The sequence below is a fragment of the Talaromyces rugulosus genome, chromosome VI (assembly GCF_013368755.1).
Source record: "Talaromyces rugulosus chromosome VI, complete sequence".
Taxonomy (NCBI): Eukaryota; Fungi; Ascomycota; class Eurotiomycetes; order Eurotiales; family Trichocomaceae; genus Talaromyces; species Talaromyces rugulosus.
In genome coordinates, this window is record NC_049566.1 from 3,722,725 (window position 1) to 3,741,773 (window position 19,049).

The following is a 19,049-nucleotide window of genomic DNA, read 5'->3' on the forward strand; positions in this document are numbered from 1 at the left end:
CCTGGCCGAGCTCTAGGCCAAAGACGAAACGCGGCCGATTTCCCTCAGAAATTATTATTCCTGCCCAGTCGACCCAGCAGCGACACGCCAACACCAGCTGTCTGATCCCAGCGGTATCAGCTCAAACACAGCTTCCGGAAAGCGAAAAAAAAGGAGAAACAGATACCAGTTTCTTTCCGAAACGATTCCGCGCGGAACAAACGAAACGAGCCGAACAGTAGCTGCACGAAGCTTCCTTTCTTCTGTCCACACGCGGGGCAAACACCAAGTTTTTCTATCTCTGATCGCCTTTATCGATCCCTTGTCGCGCTCGATCCTACTCAAAATCGCACACTCACACCTGTGTGTGGCAGCGAAATGCAATGAATGGCACTCCCCGACTTCGTTCTGCCTTTCCCCAAACTCCGCAGGCACAACGAGGACGCAATGGTTCACCTCAAATCCCCAAACTGAAGGATGCGAACATGGGGGGCACCCAGGCACCCCAGGAGAATGGAGCGGGCGGCCCTCTTATTCCTCTTCGAATAGTCGACGCGCCTTCGCAGCGCTTGTATGTTTCTGCAATCTATATCGCGCTGGGGGCATGGCGGATATACGATTCTCTGGGCGCCTTCGATGAACTTGATTCGACGTGGCTGTTTTTGAAGTGGAATTTTATTGACGGCATTTTCTTGTTCGGCATCCAAGCTTTGAGGATACCTTGGTTAGAATGGACATTTCCAACCTTTCTTACGATATTTTTGCTGCATGCAGCAACTAATGTGTTTCTAATGTTTCGTATTCCAGTGAGCCACGCCTTTTTCTTCATGATATTCTGAAAAGACTAATCACCATTTTCCAGTTACCTGTTGGAGCCTGGGCAACCGTTCTGTTCAAGTCTTTTTACGATCGCGAATTATCTATCTCGGAGCGCAGCGTAAAGCCAGGCGACATTATCCATAATGCCTCGTTGATCTTGGGCAAACAGATTATACATATTCTTCCTGAAGGGTCAGTTGTTCTCAATATTGCTTAAGTTTTGAAATTGCTGACATCTTGATCGTCTAGGTCTGCCGTTTTGAACCCCGAACATATACCCTTGTGTCTCGGCACGCAGCAGCAGTCTGTTTCTCTTCCAGTCCGCATCAACCAGTCTACACCAATTCTCATCGAAATCTTACACTTCGACTTGAACACTGGCAAAAACGACACCATCGCTTTCTCGAACAAACAATTGAAACAGTTGCGCAAGAAACAGCCTGCATCTACAACAGGCGGTGATCTGCAACTTCCAGTGAAGAAGCCCGGGATTTACCGCCTGAGCCGAGTTGTAGACGAGTCAAACTTGGAGGTACAAACCAAGGTATCTGACGCATTGGTTCCTGTCTGTCCCAAGGCAAGCCCTATAAACACCCAGACCGACCGATGTAAAGGAGACCTATCGGATATTGTTCTTGAGGTAGAGGGGGCCCCTCCTCTCAAAATCAAGTATGTTCGCAAGGTCAATGGGCTCGACGGCGGATTTTCGTTCCAGAACATACACTCTGAGGGTAGCGCGTCATTGGCACCTAACCGGAAACTTTCTGGGCTCCTCATTGACCCTGAAGTGCCAATTCCAGCTTGGGCGCAGAGTCAGAAATTGCAGATTCCATTGAACGAGTCTTTGAATAATGGGGGCCAGTGGGTTTACGCCATCGAGGAGGTCCACGATGCATACGGCAATATTGCGAACTATTCGAGTCTTTATGATGATGCTGATAGCTCATCAGGCAAAGGGCTTTTGCAGTCGCACCAGCTTTCTGTCCACGAGCGACCCCGTCTTTCTTTGCTTGGTTGCAATGCTCAGAATTTCCTCCAGGTCGCAAAAGGGGACTCCACAGAGCTACCCCTTCATTTCCACTCCACTGGAAGAGACTACAGTGGTGATACACCCCTTCAGATAACCTACTCACACTCCAATGCCGATGAACCCGAACAAACCGGCGGACTCTTGAAGCCAAACCAACTGTCATTAAAGAGTTTAGACCACCGACCGAGAATCAAAGAACCGGGATGGTACTCCATTGACTCCGTGTCGAGTCGTTACTGTGCAGGAGAGATTCTGGAGCCATCTAGTTGTCTACTCTACAACCCTCCTGAACCGGAACTGGCTGTCCGCTACGAGAAGATCTTTGACAAGTGTGCCAATAACTCCGTGGGTCTTCTGGTCGATCTAGACCTAGTTGGCACTCCGCCGTTTACCTTGCGGTATAATATTGAGAGTGGCAAAGGCGTGAAGCCTCGCAGTATTCGGGTGGATGGGCTTCGGGGAAGCTTGGATCTCACTCCGACTGAAGCGGGAAAGTATCGCTATCGATTCATAGATATTTCCGATAGTGTATATGCTGCTCGATCCTTAAAAGACAGAGCTCCTGTATTGGAGCAAGACGTGAAGCCCCCGGCATCGGCACATTTCTTGCGCTCACAAAAGTTAGAGCGGAGTTGCTACGGAGAATCGGTTTCTGTGGATGTATCTTTCGTCGGCGAATCTCCTTGGACACTGCAATATGAGCTTACCCACAATGGCAAGAAAGTCAAACATGAGCTGCAAAGCCATGGAACAGTAGCCTCAATTACTACTGGACCATTACTGAGTGGTGGTGAGCATGTGCTTTCATTGAATAGTGTGACCGATCGGTCGGGCTGCAAACGAGCTCTGAAAGATGGCTTCACTATTCAAGTTCGCCCTAAGAAGCCATCTGCTGGGTTTGGTCTAATCGATGAAAAGAGGTCTGTCCTTGCTCTTGAAAATTCAGTAGTCAAGCTGCCTCTCAGGTTGAGCGGAACGCCGCCATGGGTGGTCAAGTACCGCAATATGGACGTGAACTCAGCAAAAGTTGTGGAAACTCGAGTATGGGACGAGAACGGGCTCGTTTCTATCTCTGATAACGGCCGCTATGAGCTTGTGGAGGTCTTTGATACGACTTGTCCGGGAACCATTGATCAATCAGCGAGCGTCTTTGAAGTTGACTGGCTTCCACGACCTACAGTCTCCGTGTCGGGGCGCACCGGAATTGGAGAGGACAACATGAAACGCAGTGTTTGCCAGGGTGACGACGATATCGTGGAACTCAAACTAGTGGGCAGACCCCCTTTTAACGTCAAATACCAGCATCGCCAGAGCCGTGCTCATGGGGCTCTTGAAGTTAAAGTACATAGTCTCAAGAGTGCTTCCAGCGTCGCGTCATTGGTTCTGGATACGAAAAAACCCGGAGATCATCAATACGAAATCACCGATGTCTCAGACAGTCTTTATGATTTCAACCCGAAGAGAGGCTACTCCGTCAAAGTTGCTCAAACGGTGAATGCGCTGCCCTCTGCCCGCTTTGAAGCCCCAGGTCACATCTACGCATTCTGCAAGGAGGATAGTGAGGGCGATGAGCTCATTCCAATCGTACTCGAGGGCCAACCGCCATTCTTCCTTGACATATCCATCAAGCATCATTCGAGCTCCAAGCCCGAAGTCGTACGTGTTGGTCCTATTCCAACCAACAAGCATAAGCTTCCGATACCCCGTCGCCATTTGGAGCTTGGCCAGCATGTGGTTAGCATCAACCGCGTTGGAGATTCTCGCGGATGCCAGCGCGCGCTCGATCGTGACTCCTCTTCCGTCCGAGTCGCCGTATCAGACGTTCCAACGATTATACCTCTTGAGTCCCAAACCGACTACTGTGTTGGAGAGCGCATTTCCTTCTCACTGTCCGGACACGCGCCCTTTGAAGTATTCTATACGTTTGAAGGTGTCGAGAAAAGAGCACTCTCGCCATCCACTACCTTCCGGCGTATTGCTGAAAGACCTGGCCAATTCACCATCAATGCCGTGAGTGACGGCGCCAGCGGTCGCTGTCAAGCCCGCAAGAACATAGGCAAGACGATCCACGAAATGCCCAGTGTCAAGATCAGCAAGGGGCGCGAGAGTGTTGTTGATATCCACGAAGGTGGAGAGGCTGAGATGAATTTTGAATTTTGGGGAACCCCGCCTTTTGAATTCACGTAAGTAGAGAACTTTTCTTTCTTTCCTCTTTTTTTGCCATTATACTGAATTTTTTTTAGGTACACACGAACGTCGAATCCTAGGAAAGGAGAAAAACCCGAGGTCCTCGACATCAAGCACGACGTGTCTTATGACCACAAAAAGACGATCAAAATCTCCGATGAAGGCACCTACGAAGTTGTCTCGATCAAGGATAAATACTGCTCGTTTTCGACGCAGAAACTGCCAGGAAAAGTTACGAAGCAGGCAAAAGCTTTGCAAAATTGAAAGAAACAAAATGTTTTAATGTGGATTCTATGTTTTGTTAAGAAAGCGATAGAGAAATGAAATGATAATAAAAAAATAATAAAAATAAACAAATGTACATTTACGTAATACTTTTTTCTTAGTGAGCTCCATATTCGACGCTCTGTACTAGAGACCCCCCTAGCCTGACAATCTCATTCAAGATAGCTTTCTTGTTGAGCACAACTCCAGGAGCCTGCTCAGCAGAAGAACGAGAATCACCTGCTGGAGCCGACGAGTAGGCAGCTTTCAGACTCAACGGTTTGACCGAAGTTGATTCGGGCTTCCAAAGCCCTGCAATTATACCACGCTGCTCATCACTGTAGAAAAACAGAGCGCAGTTGCCAAAAAGCGTGCCGAGTTCATCGACATATAACCTGCCGAGATTTTGCGATTTAGAAGATGATGATCCAGGTAGTTCAAGATTCTTGAATTTGGTGGCAACTTTGCTGGTCTTATTGTTCTGTTTAACATCGAGATGGATCAAAAAGTCGTACGAGGTTAGATGTGGCTTGAAAAGATTGTCTAGATCGAGTTCCTCGGGGTTCTTTCCAAGTGCCTCGACGGCCACTTGGGCCAAACGCGAGATATGACCGGCCACTACCTTTGGGGGGTGGTTATCAAGTGTCCATGTAACACCGTCGTGGTCAATGTCGGAAGCAATAATCATGGTGACTTTCTTCATTGCAGGGTCGATGTTCCTCCAAGCCGCAAATCGGGTTTCGATGGCTTTGATATCATCAGAGCTCAGATCTCCCATGTTCAAAACCAATGGTTCCTGTTTCCAATTCCATCTAGAAAGTAAAGCAAGTGTTTGGTAAAACCCGCTCATTAGACTAGATGGCGGATCCCAGGGTTGCAATGAAACAAAAGTATGTATGGTAACTAGTTCCACAAACTCTTCCGTGACTTGCGAAATAAGGTGGGAATCGAACCAATATTTCATGAGACGCACTGTTGGTGATAGGAGTGGAAATCGTGTAGAAAGAGTCTTGATAGTTTGTGTGAGGCGAGGAGATTGGACAAAGGTTTTCTTATACTCTGACAGTGCAGCGCCGGCGTTTTCTTTCGAGCGAGCATTGAGATCACTCTCCTTGAGCTTTCGTTCGAGTAGGATTGCTTCTCGGTCATGGTGAAGTCTTAATCGAAAGGCGAACCCAGATGTATGTACAATATCTAGAAAAGCTTGATTCATCAAGAGCCTGCCTTCATTTTCGAGACCGATTTTGAAAGAATGGATGGCACCGTTTTCTCTCAACAAATCGCCAATTCTCTCGAGAAATGCCACCTTGGTCATTTGAATACCGACAAGATCGTCTGGCCATTTAGCAGAGCTTTCAAGCTGAAGGACGATATCCACCGGTTTATCCACCATGCCATCTTGTTCTGATATAGTTGCCGTATCTCTCAAGGCAGTACTTGAAGGCTGCAGCTGTCTAATCAAAAGGGGGATGTCGTCCATATTCTGAAGAGATGACTGCAAAGACTGGAACGCATCGTAGATCTTCTGGAATAGAGAAGGGATGTGGCTTCGTGAGCCCGAGAACCGTAGTAATTCTCGGTCGAACTCGTTTCCAATGCATCTTAACGACCCCGTGGATACTTTCAAGTGACGACATAGCGTGTAGACTATAATCTGGTCCACTACCGATGCTTGTTCAGACCACACCAGACTTTCGAGGATGCTTCCGTCACGAAATCGTCTAAGCTCTGATTTCTCGCCCCAAAATTCCCGGAACGACAAGGTCTCACTCTGCGACTCAACTGGAGGTCCATGATCGACGAGGCGGTTGACATTTTCAGAGTTGAGCTTTAGGCCAATATAAATATGGTCGTGAACAACCTTCCTCGACGCCTTTGCGGAAAGTGGGCAGGGCGGCACGGTATTCGTCCATATGTGGATGGCATCTGCTCTGTCGCCTAGAGACCTCTCTAATATATCATATACACGATTCTGGTATTGACGGAGTGACAGCGAACCCACAGGCTTCGGGTGAGGAGCGATGGACACAAGTCGATCAAATCTCAGCATCGGGTTGTCGGCCTGGAGAATAAACACTTTGTTGAAGTTATCACAGAGTGGATCATTGAGGAGAGAGAGAGCCAATTTGCATTCATGGCGAAGCCTTTTGTAAGACCAGGCTGCCATTTTGTACAAAATGTTCAAACCCCTCTTGCCGTCATATAAGACTGGCTCACCAGCCGGGGATTGGACATCGTTGGCGAAAAGTAACAAAGGGTGCATAAGATCTCTTCCAGCTAAGAACTGCAAGGTTGCTTTGAAGATCTGGTAGCTGCTGTACGACGACAGAAGAACAGGTTGACCGCTGGGGCCACCGCTTTCAAAAAGGAGGCCGATAAGAACTATCCACTCGAAGTTGCCAAAACCGCCCATCTCAATAGATGAGCTAAACCCGCGTTGCCGAAGCCATATGTGCCCAAGCGAACAAGCATCCCGCATCGATTCGTGTTGCTTCATCTTTGATTGGAGCCATTTTTGATATTGAATAGTTGCAATTTCAGATCGCAGCGCCGCATTGTAGAATGAAGTTGGTTTCTCCTCCACGCTAGGGGTTTCTTGATCTGTTAAGTCTGTGGAGCGGATGTTGTTCTTGTTCGGAAGCGTGTGCGAAATCGGAAAGGTTTCATCCTCTAGGGCTGTCATGATACGAATACGAAAGCGTGAGCCGACGGGGGCATCTTCTGTAGGCTCCATCAAAATGATGGGGCGTAGAGTGTCTCCATCATAATAGCCGTATTGAATAGTGAATGGAAGACGCGCCTTTTTCAACGCGGCCGCAATGCATGCAATATAGTAAGCTCTTTTGTGGAAGAAGCGATAGTTTCGAAAGTCTTTCGCTTGGAACATGGCTTTGGGCATGGTAACGGCCAGATCAATGTCCAAAACTTCTGCTGCGCGCACTCCTGCTCGGAGGTATAAATTCCCTATGACGCTCACGTCGGCTGGAGGAAGAAATGACAAGGGGTATCTGGAGTTCTCGTCTGGCACGGGGTGTGGGAATGGCACCGTGATTTTATGCGCATCGAGCATTTCTTTCTGGGCAGCACGTGCTTGATTTTCCCCGCGTTCAGGGGTATTATTGATAGTGTCTTTGATCTTCCGGAGGGAGGTCTGAATCCGTGAGATGACATTGTCGTAATCCGGTTTTAGCTCGGCAAGCAGCTCGTCGGTCTGAAGTTTGAAGAGGCCGGACTTGGATAACCCGGCAGCTCTGCCTACTTCTGCAGCTCGACCTGCAGAAGCACCTCCTTCCTGAGTTTGCGGTCGGCCTGAAGAGTCCCATTGGGTTGTCTTCCCTGAGCCATTGGCGCCATGATCATTTCCTGAATGCTCTTGTCCGTCGATATCGTTGAGCCTCCGCCTTTTGGGTTGAGGGTCTTGCATGTTTGGCGAATAGTCGATGCTATCACTGATAGGCTTCAAAGACTTCCTCGCCCTAGAAACGAGTGTGCGCCAAGCTCAAGGACACGAATAGCATTTCACATGCAACCAGTGCTTTTTGTCGAAACGAAAATAAAAATTATATCCGGACTTTCTACACCGCCTGCCTTTTTTAGCGTGGCAGCCCCACCATGAACGCCGTGCCAAGACTCCTCCGTATCCTACCAATAACAAGTCACGGAATCGCGATTGACTCATCTATTATTTGGTGTTGAGTGAGTATAATTTTGGCATGATACTGGCATCTATGGTGATTATGTTTGGAGTTGTTTGCAACTCTGACGCTGAGGCCCTTATTGCGCTGTCCTAGAGGCTTGTGCAAGCTGTAAATCGAAACAACTCGGCTTTTACCACATACACCCATTAGTATTATTATGCAGTATTTAGATATATCATGTTGATGCCTGAAGCTAACAATAATTGCTGCCGCTTGGCGCGGCTGGAGTCACCATGTTAACGTTGACTCACATCGAGTTTCCCCCCACTGGTCCGATTTCGGCCTGCTTATTAAGAGGTCAATAAGAGTCATTTAGCACCATGATAATTGCGCCGTGATGCATTTCAAGAACTTCAGATGATTCGAAGTGGACAATTTATTTTAACAGTATTCTTTTTTCCCGCCCAAACGCCACAGAATGCTCCAGGCGATTGGAGGGACCGTCCCTCCAAACACTGATCACGTATGTTTTATCCCCGCACGCCCTCGATATTTGAGACGCGGCGACTTTTTTTTGCCCACAGGCGCGGCGTTGTTCTTTCACACATCAATCGCATTTAATTGAATTAACATTTACTTACTAACAATTTTTTAGGCGGTCAGTGTCTCTCTTCCCACATGGAAGAGCAATGTCGGTTACGAAGAAGGAGAGGAATGGGTCGTTGGCCAGATGGAATGCGGCTACCCAAGGTTCATGGTGCACCCGTTGATCCAGAACCTCGTGAAAGAGATAATACAACGTGTTGGAAATCCAGAGTCGGAATCAGCAACGGTTTTTCCTTCTTTGAAGACAGCACAGTTATGCAAGGACTTTCTTGTATCGAAGATACCCGCGGATCAATCCTCTAAGCTTCGTATCGTTAACTTCGTCCCCTCTGCCAAAGCCGGAAACGCTGATGTGATATCGCGACTATATGCTATCATCTACCCAAAGGAATATGCCAGCGTCGCCAAACAAGTATGGCAACACAGTGGACATGGGATTTCTAGTCGTCGCGGCGAATTCTGCTTGAACGCCTTGAAGGATGGATATCTGGTCGAGGATACTGCTGAAGCGTCAGAGGGAAAGAACTCGGTTATCTCGAAAGGCCCTAGGCGGTATCAACAACGAAGCTCTGCTTTAAAGGAGTCGCCTCCGTCAAACCCACCGGAAGGCCGGGAATATGCACAATTCATTGAGGAACGATTTGGCCGAAATCTCAGTTCGGCCTTGGCCGATGATGCTAAGAGAGCTGTACGAAGACGAATTGCAGGCTCACTGACTTCCAATGCCGATCTCTCCGAAGCGTTGGAAAGCAAACCTTCGCATGGTAGGGTTGAAGGCTTAACTGAAGACGATGTGTTTCTTTACCCGACGGGGATGACGTCCATATTCTCCACCCATCAAAATCTTTTGAGTGCTTGGGGTGATAAGAAAAGCATCTGTTTTGGTTTCCCATATACCGATACATTAAAAATATTACAGAAATGGGGCGCTGGTTGCTTATTTTACGGCCATGGTTCGCAGGCAGATCTCGAGGATCTGGAAGGGCGCCTAGAAGGGGGTGAGAGGTTTTTGGCGCTCTTTGCGGAATTTCCAGGAAACCCATTATTGAAATCTCCAGACCTGAAACGAATTCATGAGCTCGGGCAAAAGTATGATTTTGCTGTCGTGGTGGATGAGACTGTCGGCAACTTTATCAACGTGAACGTTCTGCCGCTCGCGGATGTTGTGGTCAGCAGCCTGACAAAAATCTTTAGTGGTGACAGCAATGTCATGGGAGGGAGTGCAGTCCTCAACCCTCATGGGCGCTATTACCAAGATCTGAAGACGACATTCCAGTCAAACTACGAAGATAACATATGGGTTGAAGATGCCGTTTTCCTAGAGAGGAACAGCCGCGATTTCGTTGTAAGGATCGAGAAGATCAATAAAACAACAGAATTTGTCACAGACATTCTCAAAGCGTCTCCTTTAGGTGAGTTTAATTCCTGTCGGGTCAAAAGCAAATGCTTATTCTTCCATTTTAGTCAAGGAGGTCTATTATCCGAAGAACAGCCCTACAAAGCATTTGTACGATGCTTGCCGATACCCTGACGGCGGATACGGCGGTTTGTTTTCCGTGACATTCCACTCGACTAAAGACTCTATTACTTTCTTTGATACTCTCGAAATCCTGAAAGGACCCAGCCTCGGGACAAATTTCACACTAGGGTTTGTTGCACTGTTCAAAAGGAAATTCTGACTACTAACCCTGTGGCTTGTAGATCCCCGTACACGCTTTTGGCTCATTACACCGAGCTTCCATGGGTAAGCATCCAAAAGATATCTGATAATGTACACTGACTAAGTTATCATACTATAGGCCGAGTCCTTTGATGTTCCTTTCGATTTGGTTCGAGTTAGTGTCGGATTAGAAGAGCCGGAAGACCTTGCGAGCCGAATCCGACGTGCATTAAATGCAGTGAAGCAGAACTCTGACTAGGGTTCTACAAAGAATAGCCCGGACTTACTGGTTTTTATATTATCTTAAAGTAGCAAGAGGTATTGCTCTCGTGCTATCTACGCTGGGCATAACTCGATGGATACATTGATCTTGTGGATCTACGACCCTAGCCTTCACATTTGTACCTTGTCCATCCGGTTGGATTCTTACATTATATCCATCGGGATTGTTTCTGCAAGACGAAACAAGTCTACGGCGGCATATTTCGGGCAGGAATTCCGGGAATGTCATACATTCAATAATATGGATATTATTGCTCCGTTTCTAACGTGAAAAGAAGCATAATGAGGTGTTTATCCTGTAATAGCACTTCTGTACAATGATTTCAATTTTACAAGCGACCTCAATAGTAGTCCGAACTATGGATTTTGTTCAATTTCCCATAAGTAACATTTTAGATATTATCATCACCCATTTTGCTTTGTCCTATTCAAGACAGTATGCACGCGAGCCTCGAGGGCTAACCGGCGGAGCATTTGATGGGGCCAATCACAGGCCCCGTAACACGTGACAACTCATAAATTTTGAGGATCGGCTTAGCTGCACTGTTGTCCATGATCTCGTCGACTTTCCACCCACTGTCAATCTTTTCTAATTGCGAGCGTCCGTCCAAAAAAATATTCTCAATTCTTTTTCTGTTTTATTAGTCGTTTTTATGAGATTTTTTTTTCCTATCTGGAGATAATTGGTGCCACCTCGTGAGTGATCCCCGTGGTCTGTTGCATCCCTGATCCAGAAGGTTTTTTGCTAACCCCAAACTCTGCAGCTATTCGTTCGTCGCGTTCCATCGATTGATGCTATTTACCACAACTATCTTTTGGATTGAATGGAGATGATGTTTGCCGCTCGACGCCCCCTACTCTCACTTCCATTCCTGCTGCCATCCTGGAGCGAACAGGGCGCGGTAGTAGGAAGACGGTATCAGTCGACTTACCGACGAACAAAGCAACGACTACGCGTCAAGCCCGACGCCTCGTTCCGACCGTCTAGCCTGCCACACGATGAAATCGTCTTCAATCCCCCCTCTAGCGCGCCGACTGCGTTCCACACTCCAAGCATATTCCTCCCCGAGGGCGATAAGCGGAAGAGCCTTACCGGCCATGCATCGGACAACTTAATACCTGAGAAGCTTCCTTCTGCAACCACCAAGCCGCAAGAAAAGCTCTATCACCTGACCAAAGAGGACGTTGAAGAGATTCGCAAACTTCGAGTTGAAGATCCGGTCACGTGGAGCAAATATAAGCTTGCCAGACGCTACCAATGCTCGGCCTACTTTATCAACATGGTTTGCAGAGACATTCCTCAGAAGTATGAAATCCAGAAGAAGGTGCTTGACGCAGTTACATCGAGATGGGGTGCCAAGCGACGTATGGCCAGAGAAGACCGCAAACTCAGAAAGGAAGCCTGGGTTAGAGACGAATGAGGCGCCTGCAGGTTGGCTGTACTGGGAGAATTTCTTCCAACGGGCATACTCTTATCCTTTAAGAGTGAGCAAAACGGCTCTTTTCTGCCTTTTCTGCCCTGTATTATAAAAGATATATCTTTTTTTTTGTAACTTGTATCCTCCATCAGCGATTCATATTATTTGAAACCAATGTAATGTTATTTTTTTTGCCGAACTAGATCAGAACTAGACCGTAAAGACAGACAGAGTTATTGTTATTATTACATTAATATTATTTGGCAATAATAGCAAGATTGGGGCAAGCGTTATCATTACGTGATATGGCTGGCTCGGTTGGAGTCGGATGTTACTTGGGTCAATCCTGCGGTGCCTGCCTCATTCGCCAATCACCTCCCCTCCAGGCGGCTCTGCAGGTTGCTCGCGATATGGTCCCCGCCCTACCCCTCAGGTTGCGTCTCTGGTGCAGGCCAACTGCAACAATATCATCTCCGCTGTCTATTATAAATAGGGCATTACCTGCAGCTCGCTCGCCTGTAACGTCTCGCATCCACCGTCGCTTCTTTTACGGCCACATTGACGACGCAAAAATGGCTCCCCAACTCGAACCTTTTTTCAAACAGTACGCTCGTCTTGTGTGCCTCGTGTGCGTCTCTGTGTGTTGTCTGACTAACCCAACTGCTGTGATAGGGTCGATGACTTGTCCGGCGCATTCATCGAGCGTACGTGCTGATCATGGAATTTGTTCCACCGGCCTGTTTGTTTTGTTAACCGTGTCGCAGGCCTCCGCGCTGCCGTCGCCATTCCGTCCGTCTCCGCAGATGAAGAGCGTCGCCCGGATGTTTTCAAGGTATGCTTTTATGTGCCCGCGTGTAATAGGTGAAGCAGGAGGCCAACATTTGATTGTGTCTATTAGATGGGTGCTTTCCTCGCTTCCGAGTTGGAAAGACTGGGTGCCGAAGTCCACCAGCGTCCCCTTGGCAAACAGCCTGGCAAAGAACACCTTGAGTTGCCCCCTGTCGTCATTGCTCGCTACGGTAACGACCCAAACAAGCGGACGATTCTAGTCTATGGTCACTACGATGTCCAGCCCGCTTTGAAGGAGGACGGCTGGGCAACTGAGCCGTTTGAGTTGACCGTTGACGAAAAGGATAGAATGTACGGACGAGGAAGCACAGACGACAAAGGCCCTGTTCTTGGCTGGCTCAATGTCATCGAGGCTCATCAGAAGGCCGGCGTCGACTTTCCCGTGAATCTCCTCTGCTGCTTTGAGGGTATGGAGGAGTATGGCTCGGAGGGTTTGGAGGACTTCATTTATGCTGAAAGCAAGAAATTCTTCAAGGATGCCGACGCAGTTTGCATTTCAGACAACTACTGGCTCGGAACCGAGAAGCCTTGTCTCACCTATGGCCTACGGGGCTGCAACTACTACGCGATCACTGTTTCAGGACCAGGCCAGGATCTTCACAGTGGAGTTTTTGGAGGTTCTGCTCACGAACCTATGACTGACCTCGTCACCATCTTCTCGAAACTAGTTGACTCTCAGGGTAACATTCTGATTCCCGGGCTGATGGACCTTGTGGCTCCGGTCACTGAAGAAGAATCGAAGCTGTACCCTACAATTAGCTACTCGATGGACAACCTTCACGAGTCTCTTGGAAGCGAGACTAGTATTCACGCGACAAAAGAGAGAACGCTCATGGCAAGGTGGCGTTATCCATCTCTCTCCATTCACGGAGTCGAAGGCGCTTTCTCCGCCCCCGGTGCTAAGACAGTGATTCCGGCTAAAGTTGTCGGCAAGTTCTCTATCAGAACAGTACCCAACATGGAGAGCGAGGATGTTACAAGGCTTGTCAAGGATTTTATTAACAGCGAAGCCGCTAAGCTCAACTCCAAGAACAAGCTGGACGTGTCCCTGATGCATGATGGAAAATGGTGGGTCTCCAGCCCCAAGCACTGGAACTTTTCTGCCGCAAACAAGGCCGTCAAGCAAGTTTTCGGCGTAGACCCAGACATGACCCGAGAGGGTGGCAGGTACGTTTAAAAACCGTTGAGACTGATAAATACCGAAGTCGACGAGCTAATCATGACGATCGATAATAGTATCCCCATTACGCTTACTTTTGAACAAGCCACGGGCAAGAATGTCCTCTTGTTGCCAATGGGAAGTTCCACTGACGCCGCCCATTCCATCAACGAAAAACTGGACAAGAGAAACTATATCGAGGGTACAAAGTTGCTGGGCGCTTATTTGCACTATGTTGCCGAAGAGCCCGTCAATGCTTAGATGTGTCAAGTAAATGAATGAATTTGTAATATTCTGTTCTCTTCTTCGCCAAGACGCTAGAGATTATCGTATGAGAATGTAGACTTGATCTAAATAATAATACCCAGCCTCCTGAGTCCTACCTATAGCACTTACATTCATGTGCATTGTAATTGGTTCAAGAGAATGCCCGAGTAAAGCGTGAATATGAGAAATGTCCTCGATTATTACCAGGATTAACTATTGAACAGGCTGATATTTTCAATATTAAAACTGTAATACTTATAAATAACTAAATAATATATCAAATTAAATTTGACGATACAAAGAAGTAGATTCTTTAGTAATTTATAGCTTACTAATAATGCTTATATAATCTAAAAATTGCCCACGCGCGACGCGTTGAATGAGCGCGTCGGCATCATCCGAACTTCTTCGACAAGTGCGCAAAAGCGATACCACCGAGGAGCAATCCTTGCTCACGAAAAACAAGATAAACAGCGATGGCACCGCTGAAGCGGGCGCTGCCTGATGTTGATGATGAGAGCACCTCTGATTCGGGCTCCGACATCGATTCTGCTGTAAAAAACTTACCCCTCTCCCCAGATGACTTTGTGAGAAGTACAACGATGACTGACAAAAAGCATGCGTGTATACAGAGCAAGCGACGCCGTACAACCCTCAGTGTTTCCTCATCACGCTCCAACAGTGAAAGCAGTGAGGAGGAAGAGGAAGAGGAGGAGAATGTTCCTAGTCTCCCCTGGGAAACTGCAGAAGTCAACGAAGACGAGTTGGAAATCCAAGCGACGCAGTTCATTCACGAAAGATATACTTTTCAAGAAGAGGAATCGAATGTTCCCTCCGACCATGGCATTATCGAACGTGTGGATTGTTTTAATTTCATGTGTCATGAACACTTCTCGGTTGAACTCGGGCCCCTTATAAATTTCATTGTGGGAAAGAATGGCAGTGGGAAGAGCGCCATATTGACAGCGCTGACGCTGTGCTTGGGAGGAAAAGCTTCTTCTACAAACAGAGGACAGAATCTGAAGAGTTTCATCAAGGAGGGTAAAGAGTAAGTTTATCCCACGGACTTTGCGAGTTTGGCGATGACGGCTTATACCATATAGATCGGCCACGATTATTGTACGAATCAAGAACCAGGGAGATGGAGCCTATATGCACGACGAATTCGGCAAATCTATCATTGTGGAACGGGTTTTCTCAAAGAGTGGCGCGTCTGGTTTTAAAATCAAGAACGAGGCAGGCAGAATAGTCTCAACAAAAAAGGCAGATTTGGATGCAATCACGGACTTTTTTAACTTACAAATTGACAACCCCATGAATGTCCTATCGCAGGATATGGCCCGTCAATTTTTAAGCTCATCTAGTCCTGCAGAAAAATACAAATTTTTTGTGAAAGGAGTGCAGCTGGAACAACTGGATCACGACTACCGTCTTATTGAAGAATATGTTGATCAGATCAAGCAAAAACTCAGCCTGAGAAACGATGATGTTAAACTACTCCGAGAAGAAAGGGACAAGGCTAAGCGACGTTTGGAGCTCTCAGATCAACGTACTTCCCTTCGGGAACGAGTCAAGAATCTAAGAGGACAGATGGCTTGGGCGCAAGTCGAGGAGATTGAAAGAGTGCGTAATGAACCTTTTCCCCTGGTATTTCCTTTAGGCATTGGAACTTATTTGAATATAGAACCGGGATTCGATCCAGGCAGAGATAGACAAAATCGAGGAAAATATTGCTTCCACCGAGTCTGGAATTGTTGATCTCGATGCTGCTTATCAAGAAGCCGAGCGAGAATACGACACCGCATCTCAGGTCTTGGAGGATGCAAAGAGGGCGCTAGAACAGGCCACCGATGAGAGAGCAGAGATCAAAAGCAAACAGGATGAGGAGATGAATGATCGTCATGAAATGCAGGTATGTTTTATCTCCTCTTTATCAATGAATTTCATCCTAAGGATATACGCAGGCTCAGCAAAGAACAATTCATGATCATATGAAAACAGCGGAGAATCGCATAGAGAAACTCCAAGCAGACATTGCGGAAGAAAATAGACGTCTCGCAGACATTGATGGTGGTAATCATGCTCGAAGACAACAAGAAATTGATCAGCGAAAATCCGAAGCCGAAACCGCGAAGCAGACTCATAGAGACCACCAAAGCAACCGGGGTTTGCTAGACGAACAAATACAACAGGCAGAGGATGTAGTCAAACAGAAGTCCGTTCCTATTCGTCAGCGTAAAGCAGACATTGAAGAAGCAGAAACGCTGCTCAAATCTCTCACGAGGGACCGTGGCCAATCTGATGCGGGCTTTTCTGACAAAATGCCTTCATTGCTAAGGGCAATTCAGCACGAAATGTCCTTTGCTCGACGTCCAGTTGGACCAGTTGGTCGCCATGTTAGGCTTTTGAAGCCAGAATGGTCTGCAGTTCTGGAACAGTCACTAAATAACACTCTGAGCAGCTTCATTGTCACCTCAAAAAAAGACATGAATATCCTTTCCGACATTATGCAACGAGTTAACTGGTTTGGCTCCTAAACTGCTTTATGTCTATATCTTCTAATGGAATAATAGTGTGTGCCCCATACTCATTGGTAGCGAAGGCAATCTTGATACTTCTCAACATGAGCCAAGTTCGGAATATGATACCATCCTTCGAGTCCTGGATGTACGTCAAATATCTTTTGAAAAAGTCGAAACAGCTTACTTACACCTTGCAGATTGACAACGACTTGGTTCGTCGACAGCTAATCATCAACCATGGAATCGAGCAAATTGTTTTGATAGAGAACATAGAGGACGCTTCGAGGACGCTTTTCGAAGGACCTCGCGTAAGAAACGTAAAACGTTGTTTTTCTATCGACGCAACAGACCGACGCCGAGGTACGACACTTGCCTACGGCCGCACGGGAGAACCGAGCCAATCTCCCATTGCTCCTTTCACTGGAAGAGCTCGGATGAGGACAGATATAGACTCACAAATAAGGTAAGTTAGACCTATCCCTAATTTGAATAGTTCTATCTCTAAGCTTTCTCTTAGGCTCCAGAAAGGAAACATCCAGGCGCTTAAAACACAATTAGCCACCATGGAACAAGCATTGTTGGCATCTCGAGCCGAAGTGGAACGTTGCAAAACGGCTTTGACGAGGCATGAAAAAGAAGATAACGACCTCAGAATTGCAGTGCAGCGACTTGACAATGAGGTCGACGAGCTCAACGATGCTCTTGAAAAGGATCGTGTCGAGGATGGGCGCTTGGAGACGCTCAAGCACAGCCTTGAAGAATCCAGGGAGGGGCAAAAGGTCAACTCTAATTCTTTAGAGGAGTCAAATACCGCGATGCAGGCTATCATGGACAGATTGAAACAGATTAGGCGTCAACTTGCTGAGAAAGACCGGAACATCAAAGCCCAAGAAGAACAAGTCAAAATCGCTGAAAACGAACGAGCGAATGTTGAGCAGCAGAAACGTGCAGCTCTTGCCAACAAAAATGCCGCATTTTCTCGAATCGAGGATTTTAATCAGGAAAAAGCCCAAGTGGAGAAGAACAGAGAAGAGGTTGTTAGTCGCATTCAAAGTTATACTGAACAGGCTAGCATAGTTTCTTCGCGAGTTCCCGTTGGTGAAGGTGAGACTCCGGACAGTCTCGACAGGAAACTCGACAAACTTTACAAGGATTTGGATCGTTTTGATCAGCAGTTGGTTTCCATTGTTCGCTTGTTTATTTACTGTCTACTAACCTTTTTTGTTAGGATGGGAGCGTCGAGAGAAGAGATTGCGGCTGATATGTTGAGGGTTGACAATGCTTTCAAAGATGCCGAAAGACAGCTTAATGAGCTTGAGAAGATTGAGCAGGTAGATAATGACTCCTTGAAGCATATTTTTGATTCTTCGCACGAATTCGTACACTGACACCTAGCCTCTTAGATCTTCAAACATACAATCAATTATCGACGTGAGCGATGGAGAAACTTCAGAGCGCATATATCGTCCCGTGCCAAAGCCCAATTTACATATCTGCTTAGCGAACGAAGCTTCCGTGGCCGGCTCTTGACAGATCATGACAATAAAATGCTGGACTTGCAGGTTGAGCCCGACATCACTAAGGACAGCGCAGGCCGAGGTGCAAAGACACTGTCTGGCGGCGAGAAATCTTTCTCCCAAGTCTGCCTGCTTCTGTCGCTGTGGGAGGCTATGGGCTCGCCCATTCGCTGCCTCGATGAATTGTGAGCGATTTCCAGAGACAGCAAATTAGACTGGGGTACTGACGCCGAGAAACAGTGACGTTTACATGGACCAAATAAACCGAAGGATGTCTATTGATATGCTTGTGAGTCCCAACCAGCTGTGGTTTGATATAGCTCTATGGAATGCTGATAGGATTGCAGATGCTGGCAGCGAGGAGGTCAATTGGTCGTCAGTTTATCCTCATCACACCAGGCTCGAGAGCAGATATCAGTCTTGCTCCAGATGTCCGGGTCAAAGAGTAGGTTTCTTGGATTGTTCTCTTTTATTTGCGTATGGAAACTAACTATATACTTAGACTTGCAGAGCCAGAGAGGGGACAGAGTACTTTAACTTTCCGCCAGACCTGATAATGTATTATGGATATCTGTCTAATTTTTTGTCTAATTTCGAGCGACTCACAAGTTAAGAAGGAGTAACGACTGTACAAATACAACATACATATATATTACGTACCCATTACCTGCGATCTTCTGGCAAAAAAAGCAGTAATCTTTTATATAACTTGTAACTATACAGCTCGCCGAGGCGTGCCGCCACCCAAATGCGGCGGCGTGCGGTTGGCCAATGACGGGCGCGGCCATGGTGGAGCCCGTTTGGGTTCCGCCCGGTTTGACTTCCACAACTTCTCAAAAGGTCAAGACAAGC

General features: G+C 47.2%; 6 protein-coding genes across 6 annotated transcripts; 5 read left to right on the top strand and 1 right to left on the bottom strand.

Moving 5' to 3' along the window:
• Positions 1–362: 362 nt before the first annotated feature.
• Positions 363–4,279, top strand: TRUGW13939_11578 (uncharacterized protein; the record flags this gene model as incomplete). The annotated part of the gene is made up of 4 exons (XM_035494684.1): positions 363–785; positions 842–990; positions 1,048–4,011; positions 4,072–4,279. The coding sequence occupies 4 exons, from the start codon at positions 363–365 to the stop codon at positions 4,277–4,279; spliced, it is 3,744 nt and encodes a 1,247-aa protein (XP_035350577.1).
• Positions 4,280–4,397: 118 nt separating this feature from the next.
• Positions 4,398–7,703, bottom strand: TRUGW13939_11579 (uncharacterized protein; the record flags this gene model as incomplete). Its single annotated transcript, XM_035494685.1, has 1 exon — positions 4,398–7,703. One exon carries the CDS (start codon positions 7,701–7,703, stop codon positions 4,398–4,400), a length of 3,306 nt encoding a protein of 1,101 aa, XP_035350578.1.
• Positions 7,704–8,395: 692 nt separating this feature from the next.
• On the top strand, positions 8,396–10,442 carry TRUGW13939_11580 (uncharacterized protein; the record flags this gene model as incomplete). Its single annotated transcript, XM_035494686.1, has 5 exons — positions 8,396–8,440; positions 8,573–9,935; positions 9,988–10,171; positions 10,225–10,267; positions 10,323–10,442. The coding sequence occupies 5 exons, from the start codon at positions 8,396–8,398 to the stop codon at positions 10,440–10,442; spliced, it is 1,755 nt and encodes a 584-aa protein (XP_035350579.1).
• An 856-nt stretch (positions 10,443–11,298) lies between these two features.
• On the top strand, positions 11,299–11,886 carry TRUGW13939_11581 (uncharacterized protein; the record flags this gene model as incomplete). The annotated part of the gene is made up of 1 exon (XM_035494687.1): positions 11,299–11,886. One exon carries the CDS (start codon positions 11,299–11,301, stop codon positions 11,884–11,886), a length of 588 nt encoding a protein of 195 aa, XP_035350580.1.
• A 569-nt stretch (positions 11,887–12,455) lies between these two features.
• TRUGW13939_11582 (uncharacterized protein) lies at positions 12,456–14,152 on the top strand (the record flags this gene model as incomplete). Its single annotated transcript, XM_035494688.1, has 5 exons — positions 12,456–12,487; positions 12,556–12,587; positions 12,648–12,715; positions 12,782–13,899; positions 13,969–14,152. The coding sequence occupies 5 exons, from the start codon at positions 12,456–12,458 to the stop codon at positions 14,150–14,152; spliced, it is 1,434 nt and encodes a 477-aa protein (XP_035350581.1).
• A 482-nt stretch (positions 14,153–14,634) lies between these two features.
• TRUGW13939_11583 (uncharacterized protein) lies at positions 14,635–18,751 on the top strand (the record flags this gene model as incomplete). Its single annotated transcript, XM_035494689.1, has 12 exons — positions 14,635–15,206; positions 15,262–15,781; positions 15,843–16,070; positions 16,123–16,682; positions 16,732–16,825; positions 16,878–17,143; positions 17,198–17,854; positions 17,909–18,011; positions 18,084–18,382; positions 18,438–18,486; positions 18,545–18,642; positions 18,700–18,751. 12 exons carry the CDS (start codon positions 14,635–14,637, stop codon positions 18,749–18,751), a joined length of 3,498 nt encoding a protein of 1,165 aa, XP_035350582.1.
• Positions 18,752–19,049: the final 298 nt, after the last annotated feature.